At 37.1% G+C, this 18,352-nt stretch overlaps 1 protein-coding gene across 12 annotated transcripts in view; it reads right to left on the reverse strand.

Annotated features, from left to right (window-relative positions):
- The window catches only part of LRMDA (leucine rich melanocyte differentiation associated), a 741,452-nt gene that overhangs the window by 287,383 nt on the left and 435,717 nt on the right, over positions 1-18,352 (reverse strand). For 11 of the 12 annotated variants that reach the window (XM_071811807.1, XM_071811805.1, XM_071811806.1 and 8 more), the window contains 2 exons: positions 14,686-14,817; positions 2,040-2,174 (listed from right to left, as the gene is read on the reverse strand). In XM_071811807.1, the coding sequence (XP_071667908.1) occupies positions 2,040-2,174; positions 14,686-14,817 (267 nt within the window). The remainder of the gene's footprint in view (positions 1-2,039; positions 2,175-14,685; positions 14,818-18,352) is intronic. The other variant, XM_071811809.1, reaches the window with a different exon arrangement.

Genomic DNA, 18,352 nt, shown 5'->3' on the forward strand with positions numbered 1-18,352 from the left:
GTCATACAGACAGATAGATAGATGGATGCTTTTGGGTTTTGAGGCTAATGTTGTCAGGCAAACACATTTCATATAATGCAACAAATAATTATGAAAAAGGATCAGGAAGCTTTCATTATAGCAGCAAAACCATAAATCATTTAACTAATTAGAAGTCCATTCTTCTTTCTTAAAAGAGCTTTCATTAACCTAGTTTACATGGAAAAAAATACCCAGGGTTTTTGAAAAATTGTGGGGAAAGAAAATGGGAGCAATGTTGCAGTTTCCAGCAGATGCATAAATACAATCACTTTACACTTTGACACAGGGGTTTGCCACAATATGACCTAAAATTACCTTGACCTTCCTGAAATCAACATTTTTGCATTGAAATGAAACAACAGATATGCTTGTTTTGATGTATGGCTGTGTGACATATTATAAATATTACATCACATAACCACAGAGGATGTCAATCAATAAAGAATTTTTTCACACAGCACTAAATGAACCATGGGTTCTTGCCTCTGAACGGCTCCTTTAACATACTACTTTTGCTTAAATGATTAATAGGAGACATATTGTCAGAAAACATACTTAAAGTGAAAAACAGTAAACTATAGAAATATCATTCATTTTTTAAGCAATTCTCTAGTGCAAATGTCACATAAATTTACATAGAGACAGCACTATTAGGCTCCTGTAAGCTGAATAGTCAGCATACCTTCCACTTTAGTGTCAAAGCAAAAGGAAAATATTTTATTAAATTTAGGTTGCTCTACTTGCTGAAAACCAAAATGCCACAGCTAAGCCGGATTCAAAAGTTGAATAGTTAGAAGGTGAAAGTGTTTAATCTAACGATAAACTACAAGTCCTCTCCAGAAATTTGGAACAACAAAAAAAAGGTACACGCACACCCAGGACAGCTGTGCTGCTGTTTCAACCAACAGCATTTCTGAGCAATAAACTGGTGTATCAAATTAATTCCACTTCCCAATAAACCTGCTGTTAGTCTCCACCAGTTCGTATTGTTTTATAATAACTCTCATAGCAGAGTTTGGATTACATGAAGAAAAAATCAGAGTTTTATTATATAACTCTGAATCTGTGGGTGACCTGCTAATAGAAAGGAAGCTCAGGCTCTGCAAGGTCGGCAGCACAGTGACCAGTGCTGCTTGGCTCAGACTTGCCTCAGACAGCCTTTTTCAGATGATATGAAAAATGCCAGCACATAAAGACTGAAATCTTGTATCAGAGGTGAACAAGGAAAAGGAAATCCAATACCTTTTTTTTTTTTTCAATAATCAATGTCCCACTTGCCTAAAGGTTATAGTTATGAAAATTATGTCACTTCAGCAGACATTCTGTAAGTTTTAGATCTATAATCAGAGTCAGTCAGTCTCACGTATTTTTATTAAAAAAAAAAATAGCCCTTGTAATTTTTAGCAAGATTTCAGTTGGATCAGTTTGACATATAGTATTTTATCAGGCATAATCTAGCTCATTAAAATTAGAGATATTTGGGGGAGGGCTTGTTTTAATCTAAACACTAACTGCTCTGAGTAAAACAGCACAACATAGAAGGAGTCCTTTCCTCTGTGTTCTTTAATAGTGCCTTGATAACTATAGCAGAAGAAACTCATCGCCATAATCAAATGTTAACAGAAGACAATACAACTGGGTGAGTATAGTTTTTTGGGATTTTTTTAATTGACTGTCACACTTAGTGTATGTAAATGCTTCCTTACCTTTGCCTTAAAAAAGGAAAGGCTGTAAGCAGACACATATGAGCACTCACATTCAGAAAACCCTGTGCACACCTGCTCAACTCAAAAAGGTGCTGTACAGGACTGAAATATTTCTTGAAATAGGGTTCCTGAGAGTGATCTCATTGAAATGGGGTTACTCAAATTCTCAGGTGTTTCATGGCAGAATATGCCACATTGTGTTCAGAATAGTGTATATTTCTTTGAGACTCTGAGTTGGTTTTAGTTCAATATTTTTCCAGTAATAAACCAAAACTGACATAACTTATCATACTTCCAAGTGAAAACACTAACCTGTACCTCTGGTAGTCATCTTCATCCTTTTCTTTGCAGACCAGTTCATTTGGGCAGGCCATGTTTCCAAGCAAACTGAGATACTGTAGTGAGGGCACAACTTCAGCCAAATGATCCAAAAGGCTTTCTAATTCCGTTATGTGTCAAAGGTTGGGGGTTAAGGATTCAATGACATTAATGAAAAAAACATTTAGAGTTACAGTACTGTTGTTTTAAACATACATTTCATTAACTCACAATGAAATTTACTATAGCATTCAAGAACACGTCACATTAATTGTTCCAAGGGCAAATGGGGATAAACTTCAGTCATTTTTTTGGCATGGAATGAAAGAATTTGGCTATTTTGTCATTCTTTTATCCTCCTTTCTTTCCTAGGTGGTTCACTAGAAAACATTAAAACTTTGACAAAATGATGGATGCTGTGTGGCAAAATGGCTAGCAATTGCTGGAGCCATGAAACTTTTCCAGCATGGAAACAAACAGTTTCACAGCACATTCATCACTAATATATTCAGTCCACTGGAAAATGAGTTTAAAAAAAAGTCGAACCACAACAACCCAGTTTCATTCCCAGCATATAAATGCTTTGAGTGCCACACCAACACATCAGTAATTACTCAATTAGTATATGTGAATTAATGCTTCACTAAGTACAAATTACAGACTTCAGTGTTACCAGTTTTTTTATATATGAAGCTTTAAAGTCTAGTAAAGCATACATTTTTTTCATTAAAACAGGCTTATATTTTGGTGTTTGTGAGGTTTTTTTAACTTAACTATGTTTCTCAGAACATAAATAATGATGATACGCCTTCGATATTGGAAACTATATTAAAATAAACAAGCCAACAAAGGTTAAACTATCTTTTGACCACTGAAGTATTGGAAACCACAGTTTAGGTTTAAGCATGACAACAATATTCAACCATTTGCACCCTGCTGATTGATCAAATATAGTAGATTATTTTGTTATGGTGTCACAGTGTCTAAGACTCCAACCACACATTCTTTATTACTTCAATTTATATGCAAAGAGAAAGGTGTGATTCTAAAAAAAAAAAAAAAAGTCACCATGCAAATGCATGTAAAAAGCTTTCAATGTTTAAAAATGTACTGACTTACACAATAGTAATAATTACTCAAAACCATTAAAGGGCATTTAATTGTTCTGTTTTTATCCACTCCTGCTGTTAGAGATCACAACTATTGTTTTAAATTCTCAGCTCACTCGTGTTGCTAATATTTATACTTGATTTATGTGTTTCTGTTATCTTTGTTATTTTTAGCTGATGGAATTTATTTTATTTCTTCACCTCCATATCTTAAGGGCAACAGAAGCAATACAGAATGGAAAGAGCAGCTTCCTTGTTAAAAATATGGTCTTCCTTTTGGAAGTCTGAAATTTAATTTTATTTCCAAACATACATAAATATCATGCTGACAATTAGTAATTTTAATATCTTAAAATCAATGTATCTACATGCATAGTTAATGTTCTGTTCCATGAGGTCTGAGGAATCATACTCAAATATTTTAGATGAATGAGAAAAATAAAGGTTTGAATTTAGATCTACAAATTAAAAATGTAAAAATGCTAGCTTCTAATTTGGCAAAATAACCTTGGGGAATGCTATATACCAGTAAGTAATATGCCAGTAAATAGCCAAATCCTAAGAAAAATGTCTTTTTTGTAAAACCAAATGATATAAATAATCTTTGTTACACAAGACAAATTCTCAATCAAAATTTGGTGCTAAGTCTCATCTTATATCTGGATCTCAAGCTCATACATAAACCTTTTCATGACTGTTTCAGGAAGTATGCGACTCTGGTGCGAAGGTCAGAAACTGTTTTTCCACAGATGTTCAAGAGAAGGGCTTTAAAAAATTTCCTAAGGCTGTTTGAGAAGTGCTTGAATCTGGCACCCTCCCTCAGCCAGGAGAAACAACTTCTTGCAGGTTCGCTTAAGTTGCAAAAAGGTTCTCTAAGAGAAACAGTTTATTATTACAAAAGACAGTTATTTCCATAACAGCAATCACACAGAAGTGTTTAGTTATCACAAGGCTCAGGTTGTATCTGGACATTTCCTACTACAAGAAAATTAAAAAAACAAACAAACAAACAAACAAAAAAACCCAAACAACAACAAAAAAATGCCACACACAAAACAACAACAACAAAAAAATGCCACACACAAAACAACAACAACAACAAAACCACCACAACAACAAAACAACACACACACACAAACCCACCACCAAATACATAAACAGTAAACATGCAGAATTTTTGCTTGTCAATTCAGGAGAGCTTTTTCTGAGGTAGAAGTTTTCCTCCTCAAGAATTTGCTGAATGTAGAGTATGACATGTATTTTAATTCCCATCTGACCATACAGACAGCGTAAGACTATGCATAAAAGTCCTATAAAGTAAAAGGAGAGACACCAAATTCACTAAGATTTTTGGGTAAAAATCAGTAAGTGATAATCTGCATCTCAAAAATCTAAATCTCCAGATTTGGAAATTCTTATATCTCACATCTGATCTCTGAGCATTGGTTTTAGATGCAAACACACCCCCCCTAAAAATTATATTGGGTAAGGATGACCTCTTACCATGCAGCTCTCTGTGAGACCTCCCAGATCTTTTCTTACTTATCGTTTACTCCAGTGATGTCAAACTCATTTTCATGGGAGGGCACATCAGCCTCACGGTTGCCTTCAGAGGGCCGAATGTAATTTTAGGACTGTAGAAATGTAACTACTCCTAGGTAGGAGTATGAGTTTGACACCCTTGATTTACTCGTTTCCCTCTATGAAATAGATATTTAGCATCCTAGTGTTATTTCAATTTTAGTTGCCACAGGAAAAAAAAAAAAAAAGTACATAAGACAAACCCCCAAAATCAGATGTAATCACCTCAAAAGTATAAGATTGCTAATTCACAGAAAAGTTGAAGCTTTCAGACTTGGACAGCTCAAAAATAACAGGACATCAGAAACATTTGAGAACAAGCCAGCCTGTGGCTTATACTAAACAACCTCTTTGCACCATAATCAGCAGTTACGTCTTAAATAAAAGATAATTAAAATATCTGTTCTTCAAGGCTTGAACTATCTTTTCTTATCCCTCTTAAAAACAAAAAAAAATGCAAAATACAGATTATTTTTCCAAGAAGCCACATCCATCTGACATCACAGTTATTCTTTACAAAGCATGGAGGAAAAAACAAATGGTATTCTGTTCAAATTCTCATAACTAAGTAATCATAAGTCATGGTGCACTTCTAGTCCACTGTTTAGTTAACTAACATGTCATATAGTTATTTTAATCACAATACTGGAACTATACAATGCTACCAAAAGTGTAAAGTCTTTCTAAGACAATGCTAGGAAAATACAGAGGAAGAAAATCAAAAGCGAGTCTGAAATTTTATAGCCAGCTTCCGTTTTATGGGTACTGTTGCAGCCTAAGGGGCAATGAGAGCCAAAGAGCTGCAAAATCATGCTGTGCCATTTGTAAGACCAATTTCAGCTCCGCTATCTCCAAAAACGAAAGACACAATTAAATCCATGGACAACGCTAGTGAAATTCATTTAAAGCTGTGTGAAAACAGCCCTGAACTGATCTTTCTGAAGTCAGTGCCAGTGGTCACCAGGTGAACATGTAACAGTGATGTGTAAGTTTAAGTGACACTTATACTAGAGTGTCGTTTGAAAACTGTTTTGAAGTGTCACTATTGTGACAAAGTAACTTAGTTCAGCAATCCATCTTCTAATTCAACAGTGTCATTTTTACCAACCTATTAATGCCCTGCTTACTAAGAGATGTTGACTAAAATAAAAATTCGTAGCAATAAAATCATTAAACTCTTCAGCTCTTTTGCTCAAAGCTAAAATATGAATTCTCAGCAATTATACAACAATGGTCGCCTCCAAAAAACAATCTGGTCTCCATGAATAGTGAACAGAAACATATTAGACACACTTTAAAACTCCATCATCATCAAAAGACTATACTGATGTCTTACACCATTTCTCATATTAAACTAGGGAAACATTTTAAATAACAAGGTATCTTTCATACTCAGATTAACTTTAAGCCTCATTATGTTACATGTACGTATGCCACACCTGTATTTACAGTAGAATATTCACAGCATATGCAGAAGCACAGAATATGCACAAGCATATACAACCATTTCACCACATTTACTCTTCAGAAAAACAAACGCTACCTAGCAATAGAATTACTTGGAAAATATAGTACTATGGTGGATCCAGTTAAGCTGCAGAGCAATATAATTTTTTTGCAAGTTTTAGGCATCCAAAAACATCTTACAAAGAAATACTTTCTGGGTTATCTATTTTTATTCACTGTTACCCAATACCATATATTTTCAGGTTCTCCAGAAGGCAAAGGAAAAGCTAAAACCCAAAGCAAATGATGCATCTCCTTCTCTGGCTAAGAATTAACTGTTTATGGAAGCTCGTAACATTTTTGTTTGTTTTACAGAAAATCCTATAGCCTGGATTAAAATTCTAGTGCTAGTCAGGAATATGGCCTCTCACAAACCCTTCAAATATCAGTTCAACTGTGTTCAAGACTATTACCAAGGCAACACTTGTGTTATTCAAAGTTAAACTGTCCCCAGTGAATTCTCATTTGAACAAGGCCAAAGTTGTAAACTCTTGAGTGGATGGTATAATGCCACTTCACTTACTCAATTTTAGGAGAAACTCACAAGCAGGGACAGCCATTTTGATGCCAAGCTGTGTCTTGTGACAGCCAGCATAGTAAAAAGACCATTCCGTGATATTTCTGAGAGTTTGTGTGGATTCATTACTGGACAATGTCTCACATGTTCCACTATTCCAGATGTCTGTTCTAAAGAGTCTCTTTAGCAGTGTCCTTTCACTAGTCCTCCCAGCATATTTACAGGGCACAAACACTGTATGAGTCCTTTATAAGAGTGATATAAGGGTCCAGCTATTTTAAAGTACTGAGAACTGATACTGATCTTTTCCAAATTCCATACTGTTTCCTCTCTCACCACTATTCTTGGTATAACCTTATTCATGGTTGTTCTTCAAGGACAACTGCTGGTCAAACCTATGCAGAAGCACAACCTTTGCTAACAGTGTCTAAATGAATTTATTCTATGTAACTCTATGAAAATACTATGCCAATATAAACGTCAAAACAAACCAATCTATACATATTTCCTATCTAACCAGTCAATTAGTTTTTGCATATAGTTTGAAGTATGCAAGAGAATCTTGGACTTCTTTCTGTAACCTTTTTCTTTGCCAGCCATTCTTTTTACTAGTCACACATTCAAAAACATTTACTTTAAAAGAAAAGTAACCACTCTTGTTCTCTCAGACCTTTCCAAGTTGTTCCACTATGTTATTTCAAAAGGTTTGTACTTAGTCTTTTCAAATTTTTAGCCGTCACACTTCCCCAAAAGAGTTGCAGGAGAGCTTTTCATGTTAATCACCACCTATGATTACAGCTTTTGGAAGTTCTTGAAAGCAAAGAGACAAAGTAAAAAGCAAATAGCTTTAGATTCAAAATATTTTCTAAATACACACATATAGAATATCAGAAATATCCCACAGAATTCAAGGCTGCCATGTAGGAAGACCCAAAATTGTCATCCAAAAGTCTTCTGCCAACTAACCATCTGTCACACAGGTGCTGCAATCAACCTAATACTAAAACAGCTGGATAGCACTTCTAGCAGCATCATAAATGAGCAAGGTACATATATTTATTCCCATTTAAAACATTTGCTTCAATTAAACTTATCACAAACACTATGTAGCAACCACAAGTGATTCCACAGGCAAACAGCCTTGAAGCAGAAGTTACCAATTCTCCTCTGAATGCAGTGTGAAAAGATCTTTGCCACCTGAATGCTTTTCCATTAGAATGTGCTAGGTCTTCAAGGTTGGATAACCACAGAAATAGCTTGCAATATGCAAGTATACATCTTCCCCTTCTCTGTGTGCAATAGGATGTAACACACAGTCATTTGTATGCCACGTTCGGGCCTGAACACTATCTGGTAGGGAGATAGGGCCCTGAGATGAGGCCTTGTTCACTGACTTTAAAACTATCTTGCTCAAGAAAGAAAAGGTGTGGCACAGGTAGTAATTAACTAAGTGCATACATCTCTTGGAGAGCTTCATACATACTGAATACTTGGTAAAAAAAATCCCACTTTGTCTACTGGAGTAGCATTAGTTTTCCTTGTGTAGCTGGAGTTTCCATTACTTTTAAGGGTATTTCAGAAAACCCATGGTTCCAAGGCTGCAGATTTGAAGACCGGGTTTCAATGTTATCAGATATACAAACCTGAGAAAAAGGAGAAATCTTTCCACTCCTGCAATCAAATTTCATTTCTGGTTCTCTAGAGAAGTCTATCCTGAAACCATATGCCCTTTCTTTCAAAGTTTGTTTTTGGTTTGGATTTTCATTTTTTAAACACTATTCTGCACAAACATTGCTCTATGTTCCCAAGGTGACATAGGGACAATCAGAAATAGCTCACCATTTTTGAAAAATTCTAACATGTGGACTTGAACCAGTTCAAGTACTGCTGTAGAACAAGATATGGAATCACCTGGACTGAAGATTACCTCCCTCTTTCATAGATGTAAGCACTCACATTACTTAATTTTTACTTCAGGTACACTTAATTCTAGAAAAAAAGGTGGAATGCAAGGTAGGGAAGACAGAGAGAAAAAAGGCTCCACGTTCAGTAATTTCAGAATGTTTTACAGAATTCACCTAGCGTTTTGGCTGGCTCATCAGGTGCTGTGATTCTGTAACAAGCCACACTCAGGTTTAACGAAATCTGTAATTGTAGTGCAAGAGTTCCAAACTAGATGCTTGAAGAATGCTGTATCAGTTCAGCTTAGCTCTTTGTTTAGGGGAGATATGGATCTGGGCATAATAGGAGACAATTTATGTCTTTAACATATTCACCCAATCTAAGCATCAAGTCTTCAGCATTTACCACAATGAGATTCTGGTCAGATTGGGACTTCAAGGTCTTCAAGCACTTTAAGACAATGTAGGAACAAGCACAAAAGCAAAATGAATTACAATGTACAGGTTTGAGGCAAAACAAATCCGTAACTGTTGGGCATCATGATGAGACTTCTGTGAAGACAGGTTATACCAGAAGCACATATTGGTACATTCTTCAGTTGAGGTACTCAATCCATGCTGTTTTCAAAGACTCAAGTACTTATAAAAGCCTAGATCTGAATCACACTGATAACTCCTCTTGCCATAAGTAATACATATGTCATTATGGGCATTCTGCCCACCTCTAGTTTTCCCCCTCTGCAGTGTGAAATATTTTGGCTTTCCTCTAAACCATTTAAAACCTGGACCTAGATTCAATGTCTGCATTCTATATCTACATTCAACATCTTTATTTTAAATCAATTTTGGTATCAGTTTGTCCTGGTTTTGTTAAAAAACAAGTTTCTCTTTTAGTGAATTTGCCTGTCAGCTAAAGCCTTCATATTAGTTGCATTTTCCTGGAGAACCAGATACATGTTTTGGTTAAACCTAGCAATGGAATGCAAACTTATTGATAAGCACAGATGGACATCTCGCGAGAAGGGCAATGAGAAACCGGTGACCAAGGAACTGACCAATGGTGTATAAAACGTTCCATTCACATGAATACTTCATATAAAAGTGGGAGATCACGAGGATCTCGTCCCTTTTTCCTTTTCCCTTCTGCTTACGGTCGACATTAGGAGAGGACCTTGCTGGTTGTCCCTGCAAACTGAGGCCTAGTGAGAGACTGAATCCAGCTCCGGTTGGCTACAGAGTCTAATACAGGACTTTGGGTGCTGGCTCTGCAGTTGCTGAGACTTTCAAGATTGGTTTTGTATATTTTGTATTATTTTCTCTCTTCTTATTCGTAGCATTAGTAAAATATCTTTAATTTTTCCAACTCTCTTCTCTCTGTCCTCTTTCCCTCCCGATCGCCTGTCCTGAGTGGGAAGGGGGGAGAGGGAGGGGCAAAAGGGGGAAGTGGGGGGAGAGGAGGTTAACAATACATCTGCCAGGGTTTGATTGTCACCCCGCAATCTTAACCCTCGACACAGTTCTTCATATGTGTATACAATGTATATTAAATGGATGACCAGTTCATTGGACTAAGCAAAAAAAAACACGGCTTTTACTTCAGAGAATCACAGATCTTGTTCACTATCAGACCTGTCTATTTTGAAGTGAAGCAGTGAACACCATCTGATTTTCAGCATACATATATACTTGACACACTGTTGCCCTTTTGAGTAGTTTTAATAAATACTAAAAACATTGAAATGTAAAGGAAATTGAAATGTCTATAGTACATAGTCCCACTGCAACAACAGCTGTGGTCAGCACTGTGATAAGCCATAAATCCTCACACTCCTGTAACACACAAAGAGCGTTAATCTATTTAGAAGTTTCCTGACTGATTCTTACTATCTAGTAAACACCCTTAAAAGAAGTAAGGCTTTTCATTACAAGCATAGGTGATTGCAGCCATGAGTTCTCCTCCAAAACCAACTTCCTACATACCACACATCCATGTTTGAATCATAGAATAATTTCGGTTGAAAGAGACCCTTAAGATCATTGAGTCCAACCATAACCTAACTCTAGTACTAAACCATGTCCCTAAAAACCTCATCTACATTTCTTTTAAACACCCCCAGGAATGGTGACTCCACCACTGTCCTGGGCAGACTGTTCTGGGGCTTCACAACCCTTTCCAGGAAGAAATGTTTCCTCATATCCAATATGAGCCTTTCCTGGTGCAACTTGAGGCTATTTCCTCTCATCCTATTGCTTGCTACTTGGGAGAAGAGATCAACACTCTCCATGCTACAACCTCATTTCAGGTAGTTGTAGACAGCGATAAGGTCTTCCCTCAGCCTTCTTTTCTCCAGGCTAAACCGTCCCAGTTCCCTCAGCTGCTCCTCATCAGACTTGTGCTCCAGACTCCTCAAACAGTTTTGTTGCCCTTCTCTGAACTCTCTCCAGCACCTCAATATCTTTCGTGTAGTGAGGGGCCCAAAACTGAACACAAGAATCAAGGTGAGGCCTCACCAGTGACGAGTACAGTGGGACAATCACTTCCCTAGAACTGCTGACCACACTATTCTTGATGCTCTTGGCCTTCTTGGTTACCCGGGCACACTGCTGGCTCATATTCAGCCAGCGGTTAATCAACGCCCCCAGATCCTTTTCTGCCAGACAGCTTTCCAGTCACTCTTCCCCGAGCCTGAGTTGTTGTGATCTAAGTGCAGGACCCAGCCAACTTGGTGTCATCTGCAAACCTACTGAGGGTGCACTCAATCCCCTTGTCCAGATGACTGATAAAGAGATTAAACAGACCTGGCCCCAAAACTGAGCCCTGGGGAACACCATTCGTGACTGGCCACCAACTGGATTTGACTCTATTCAATACAACTCTTTGGGCCTTGGCATTCAGCCGGTTCTTTACCCAGCAAAAAGTATGCCCCGCCAAACCAGGAGCAGCCAGTTTCTCCAGGAAAATGCTGTGGGAAACAGCATCAAAGGCTTTATTGAAGTCTAAGTACATAACATTCATGGCCTTTCTCTCATCCACTGAGCAGGTCACCTTGTCATAGAAGGACATCAGGTTGGTCAAGCAGGACCTGCCTTTCAGAAACCCATGCTGAGTGGGCCTGATCACTTGGTTGTCTTGTTGCATGATGGCACTTAAGATGATGATCTTAGTCTGTACTGCTTTCTGCCATCCATTGTGTTTGACAGAAAAACTAAGATGATATTCCCCAAAGTAAATCAGACATTTGTAAAAACAAACATGCTATAGATGTGAAAAGATGTTACGTGTTAGACACATGTAATCCAATACTCTACAACACTGTTTACAACTATCCTTTCATTATTTCAGCTATATAGACTGCATTTTAAAATATTTTTAACAGATTACACATTACAGAATAGTTGAGGTATCACACTAGGAAACTATCTTTTAAACAGTAATTTTAAATTTGCTTCTTTAACTTCTAGTAGAAAATCTGGCAGTGGTCTAATTGTAACTGAAATATACAACCACTATTCAAAAAAAAAAAAATACTAGATGATTTTTCTAAGTATTTACCTGATTTAGAGATAAGATTTCACATTTGTACAGTGAATTCAGATCTTATATTAGGAAGGGCCAAATATTATTTGCACGTACAATGCCACACAATGAGTGAATAATTTAAAAGGAGTAGAAAGCTCTTATCAGAACAATCAAAACAGGATCTGAATCAAAACAAAACCAAAATAAAAGGAGAGAAGCAGCAAAGACTACAGCAATATTAAAAGACACCCAGGAAAGCTCTCATACGAGTTTTAAAGTTAATGAATTATTTTCAAAGAGGTCAGTTTGGCTTTTTGTGTTTTCATCTTTCTATATACGTATCTTTATGTATACATGGAAATACGCCACCAATTGAAGTTTTGTTACAGATCAGTATTGTTCGCTCATTTGTGTCCTTATTGTAGTGCCACTGTCATATACTAAACAACCTTTCCTGTAATGTATTTCATTATTCTAGTAAAAGTACACTTTATTTGAACATTTTTTTCGTAATTCCATAGAGAAATCTTTCATTAAAAGAAGCGATTCCAGTTCGAATGAGATCTTTTTTAAATATGGCATACACGCTGAAGAGGGGAATCTGGGAGATCCTCATGCTTCTGAAGACTGCTGGTATCTTCCCTATAAGATACCAATACTCTCTTGGGCTCAAAATGGTAATGATGGACAGCAGTTATTTTTTCTTCTCTAAAGAGGTTGTATACACTGAGTGTTTTACAAGCATTTCTGCAACTCCTCTGTTAAACTATTGGCAGCACACTACAAAATGCACACATTATGTCTATATTCTATCCTGGGCAGCTCAATACTCAAAGCTCTAACTTCATTGTTTTAAGATGGGGTTAAAAAAAATCCCAGGATAAATCAAATAAATTTTATCATGTTTTCATTGACTTTGAGAGCTTACACACTTAACAATAGTATTTTAAGTATGTCTGCAAGACCAGCAGAACCTCTTTAAAGAACACTACTGACAGGATTAAATTTTTCCCTCTGATTTTGTTCATGAGGTTCTTATTCAATACAGCTCCCCTCCTTTTAGTAAGTACAAAGCTCCACCTTGACAGCCCCCCAAAAGACAAATATACTCATGTGCTTTTGGGTTTTATGGCCAAATTTACATTTCACGCTTTGTAGGAGATATGCTGCTCCACCCATACCACCATCCATAGTATCAGCAAAAACATTCTTGTACATTCTTCATTAAAGCACGCCCAGCTCAGATTTTAACATGGTAGCAAACAATAAAACCAGTTCCTCAAATCCAAGCCACAGAATCCTAGCATTAACCAGAAATCTAGCCAGATACCTAGTACAGTAATGATCATCACAGCTCAGGGCATACTCTTGGCAAATTTCCAGGCCCCCAAGAATAAAAGTTACTCTGCTGATCTTTATTTATTTAGAGAGTCAAAAATAACTGTAGAAATTGTAGAAACTGCAGTTATTTTTATTCTCCTCAGTAGGAGGACTTTGCTTTAGCAGGAGGTAAATTGCTCTCTGTTTACATTGTCTGTAATAAAAGCCTGCAGTTGAGCAGCCTTGTCCTCACACTGCAATTACAAGGAGAGGGCTTTCATGGTCTATGCTCTAAAGACTCTGGAGGCCTCAGTTGGCCTTTTGGCTACAATTTGATCACCCTTCACTTTTGTAAAACCATATATTACACACTTCAAATCTCCAGAGGAGTCAAAGTATGAGAAAATTATTTAATAATCAAGTCCATGCCCAGCCCTTAAAGATAATTAGTTTTTACAGACCACTACCTATAAAGCTACAGACTAAGGGCTCTGATTCAGCAGAGTATATAGGCAAATATTGAAACATTTATTTTGAATAAACTTAAGCAGGGACTAACTTCAGGCATATGGAGAAATGTCTGACTGGTTATGAATGGACTTAACCATCTATTTAAACTTTTTAATGTATTAAGACCTTGGCTTGGACAGCATTTTATGTGAATTTATACAGAGCTGGAACACCAAGAATATAATAACTTGCTTTTACAGCTGAAGTTGCACAGCAGCTACCAAATCGTGCATATTACCAACTTCATTAAAATAGAGAAAGGTATTACATTTCCTTTTTTATTTTATGTTACTTCATTGTTTTAAGAGCTATTTAAAGTATAAAAACTTAATAGTGTTTCACTACGCTCTCTGTTCCACTAGAGGTCAGTCTGCAACAGAACCCCAAGCAAACACTGGAACTGCTGCACACTGGTAGCACTGACATTATTCTCTTTCTCTATTTTATCTATTAGAAAGATTTCTTCAGAGCCATAAGTTAGATCTCTCACTAAAATGGAGCAACAGGAAGATATAATGGTGCATTTCATTTATGAATGACCTATAATAAATTACTATGAAGTATTCCAGGTTCCAAACGAGAGAATGCTTTGTCTGCTCATGAACTATATTTCACATACTTTAATTTGGCTGACACATAAAACTCATTTGACATTTTGCAGGTATTTCTTTGAAAGGATATTTGGTTCTTGTTGAGCGTTAAGGTATGGAGGTGGGGTAACCTGGGTAACCGAAGGTCATTTCCGAGTAGATTGTTGTCCAAGATCAGCTCTTCCAAGTAACTGAATGTTTTCAGTCCTTCCAGTGACCTGCAAACGACAAAGGCAACAGAAAAAATGATACTCCACTAAATCAGGGAGGCCATTATGAGCTGAAATAAATATTTTAACCTTCCCTTTCAGGAGTGGGAATAGTTTTGGTTTGGGCCTGTCAGAAGAGTGAATGACAAGCATTAGAGGCAAGGGGAGTGCTGGCACTGCAACACATCCTTCACATGCTGGCAGGATGAAGGATGGGGGTCACTTAGTGAGTAGCCAGGATCCAAAACAAAAGGCTTCAGATATGGGGCCTGCAGGATGAATTTGTCAATGTCTTGTGCCTTCAGGCACCCAGCCTTGCCTGACCCTAACCTCCATTCCCAAGATAAATAACTCTGTCACAGTTCACCTTCATTCCCTGGACACAAATTTAAGTTGTCATCCATCATTTCTGCCAAGAAATATCATACCCTGCTAACAATAATAAATACAACTTCAAGTATCATTTCTTAGCAGTTACCTTACAAGCAATAATAGGAAATGGAGAAGGAATTTTCTTTTTCCTTTTTATTAACCACTAAATTTGCTTCTCTAGTCTCTGCAAAGAAAATAACATGTTCTCTACAAAATAAAATGCAGAATTACTCCAGATCGAAAAGGCATTTGCTTTCTTTTTGGAACTCACTGTCCCACCATCAAACCACAGGTCAGACTGCAGAGAGCAGCATTAAAAAGCTGCATCTCAGACCGTGGAAGTGCAGATGATGGCTTGTAAATAAACAAGATTGTTGGAGGTATTTATTCCTCTCATAAGTAAAGTACACGAAAAAAAAAATCTAAAAAGAACATTTTAGTAACTTGTTAAGGCATCTATTCCAAACTTGCTTCTTAATGCTTGCACATTCCAACAGGAAAAAAAAAAAAAACCACACACATTAATCAATTTAGGCACGTGGTATACAGAACATACGCACAGACACACATTCACAGCTCATTCACCTACCAGACACCTAAAGATATGCTGAGATTGCATGACTTGACAGCTGATCTACTATGCCTACCAGTGGGAAGATCATTACTGTATCTCCTGGCTGTTTTATAAAATGTGATGAATAAGGGAGATGCAGTCTATACTATTTATTCAGTTTCCAATGACATTTATACTGAGGGGATTTCCTCAACCTCCCCCCAGTTTTTGGCAAAGATCAAAATACAGTCAAAGTCCCTGTTAGAGAGTTCTACAGGCATTACTACTGGAGGAAAATACAAATATTGTTAGAAAGTATATGGGTTTCAAACTAGACAATTTAACATTCATCTGTCGAACAAAAACAAGATATGGCTTTTGTCAAAAGAACTTAACTGACCACTTATAAATCACAGTTAGAGGGTTCAAACAAACAAAATCAAGTCTGTGACCTTTACACTGGGTACTGTACACTAAACTATGAATAGTCAAGTGACATTTGCACAACACTGAAACAGTGTATTTCAGTCCAAGGACTCCAAAGCTCTCATAGCCTGTCAACTTGGCATTCTGAAATGTAGCTACAACTGTTTCTAATGCCATTTTGATGCTGGGCAGGCAAACCAGAAAAAAATTTGCTATGCCTACAACCTATGGTGTAACTATATCACTACAATGCACAGAGACTACGATTTCTGAAGCTGCAAGAACAAAAGCCTCTATTATAAACATTATACTGAAACAACCACCAGAGCAACAGTCACAGTTTTTGCATTTGCCTTTAAAAAACTGTTTCGGAAAAACTTAATTCAGCCTACATAAACTGTCCACCATGAAGAGCTGTGCTAGCGTGCTGTACTAAGCCAGCTATTTCAGCAAAGGGTCACCACAGACTTGGCTTTGCCACAGTCAAGATCAGAAGAGAGATCAGCAAACATTTCAGACAGCGCTTTCCCCCAGCTACCTTTAAAAGGAAAAATAACCCAGAGGAAGTAGCAGTGAGTTTATCAAGCTGTTATGAGTTTTCATTTCAGTTTATTTGACAAACCTAGTTTAGCAAATTCCCCTTAAATAGTCTTTATTATATAAATAGTGGATTATTTCCAAACCTCACATTTCAGTGTAAGACTCTGACTTGCCAAAGGAGTTCAGAGAAGGCCACCTCCTTGTCAACACCACAGAGCCTTATGGGATGTTAATAGGTCCTTTGTGAAAAAACATTGCTTGGGCTCTGGTCAGTGTCAGCATCAAAATACACATTGTTCCTGAGTTATGTTATGCAAATATAACACTCTTATCATGAGAATCAGCAAATGGTTGGCAACTGGCAAGGAGAAGAAAGCACACATCCAAAACTGCTGCAGGGGAGGCATAAAACAAAATGACAAGCCATGAAGCGGGACAAAAGGCCTTGAAACACTAGAGGGAGTTGCCTATTGAAACAGCTTTCTTTCACAAGCCTAGGCCAAACACCAGGCTACTAGTTTCATAGATAGGCAGAGAAAATTGTGCGCAAATCTCCTTACACCTGTCTGGTTTTGATAATTTTTGCCATGTAATGTTATTAGCCGCTCAGTTAAAGAGGAGCCATGTTACACAGGGGGTTGCTTATTAATTGTTGTTTTCATGTCATCAGAGCAGTGTGCACTTGGTGATTTAATCACCTAAATTCAGAGCCCAGGGAGATGGGAGGGGTTGCCACAGTACAGAGAGAGGGTGTAGCCATTAACATAAATTTACATTCATATGTTATTTTGCTATTCACAGAGTTCTTACTTTTCCACCTTAAACAGGAGAAAAAAAGAAAAACAAAACAATCCAAACAAAAAAAACCAAACCAAACAAACAAAAAACTAGCAGCAAAACAAAATTGGTAAGACCATTGGTAAAGAAACAAAAAAAGAAAAGAAGCGTTTACTATCAGTCAGTGATATTAGCTACTAAATTCAAGGCAACAATCTCTATTGTCGTAATATATAAGGAAACATTGCCCAGCAGTTGTATTCCAGAATGTAAAAGTTTTAAGTACAATCCACACAATAGGTTTTATGGTGCAAACTTCAGCAAATCCCAAAACTTCTATGTGCCTCAGTTTCCCATTTGCAGATGGGGATAAGAAAGGATTGTCATTGTGAATTCATATATAAGAAAGCATTTTTAAGAAGCTGAGGTAGAAATCAGTACCAAATACTGGCATTTTTATTTTTAATGAGGGTAAGACAGTTATATTAACGTACTCCTTGAGCCCATTACGAAATAGGAGAGGATTGCATACACATACAGCATAGCAAGAAGCACACAAACACCCTAAAAGAAACAAGTATAAGAAGAGAGAAATCCCCGCCAAAAAAGAGAACTACTCTAAAATTAAAAAGAGAAAATGTCTTCCCATATTGGTACATTAAAAAAACACATACAGTCTTACCACCAAAATACAACCAACACTGAAGGGAAGTGGCAAGCAGTTGTTTTCCCTAGTTGCAAAGGGCTAATAAACATCACTAAGGTGTATTGCAGGTTGCTTTTCTCTGTTCTAATGACATGAAAGCTGCCCATTATCTCACCCACAGGTTCCATCTCAGTTACCTCATTGCAGGGCTCACACTCTGCTCCCAGAGG

Source organism: Patagioenas fasciata, chromosome 8 (genome assembly GCF_037038585.1).
Source record: "Patagioenas fasciata isolate bPatFas1 chromosome 8, bPatFas1.hap1, whole genome shotgun sequence".
Taxonomy (NCBI): Eukaryota; Metazoa; Chordata; class Aves; order Columbiformes; family Columbidae; genus Patagioenas; species Patagioenas fasciata.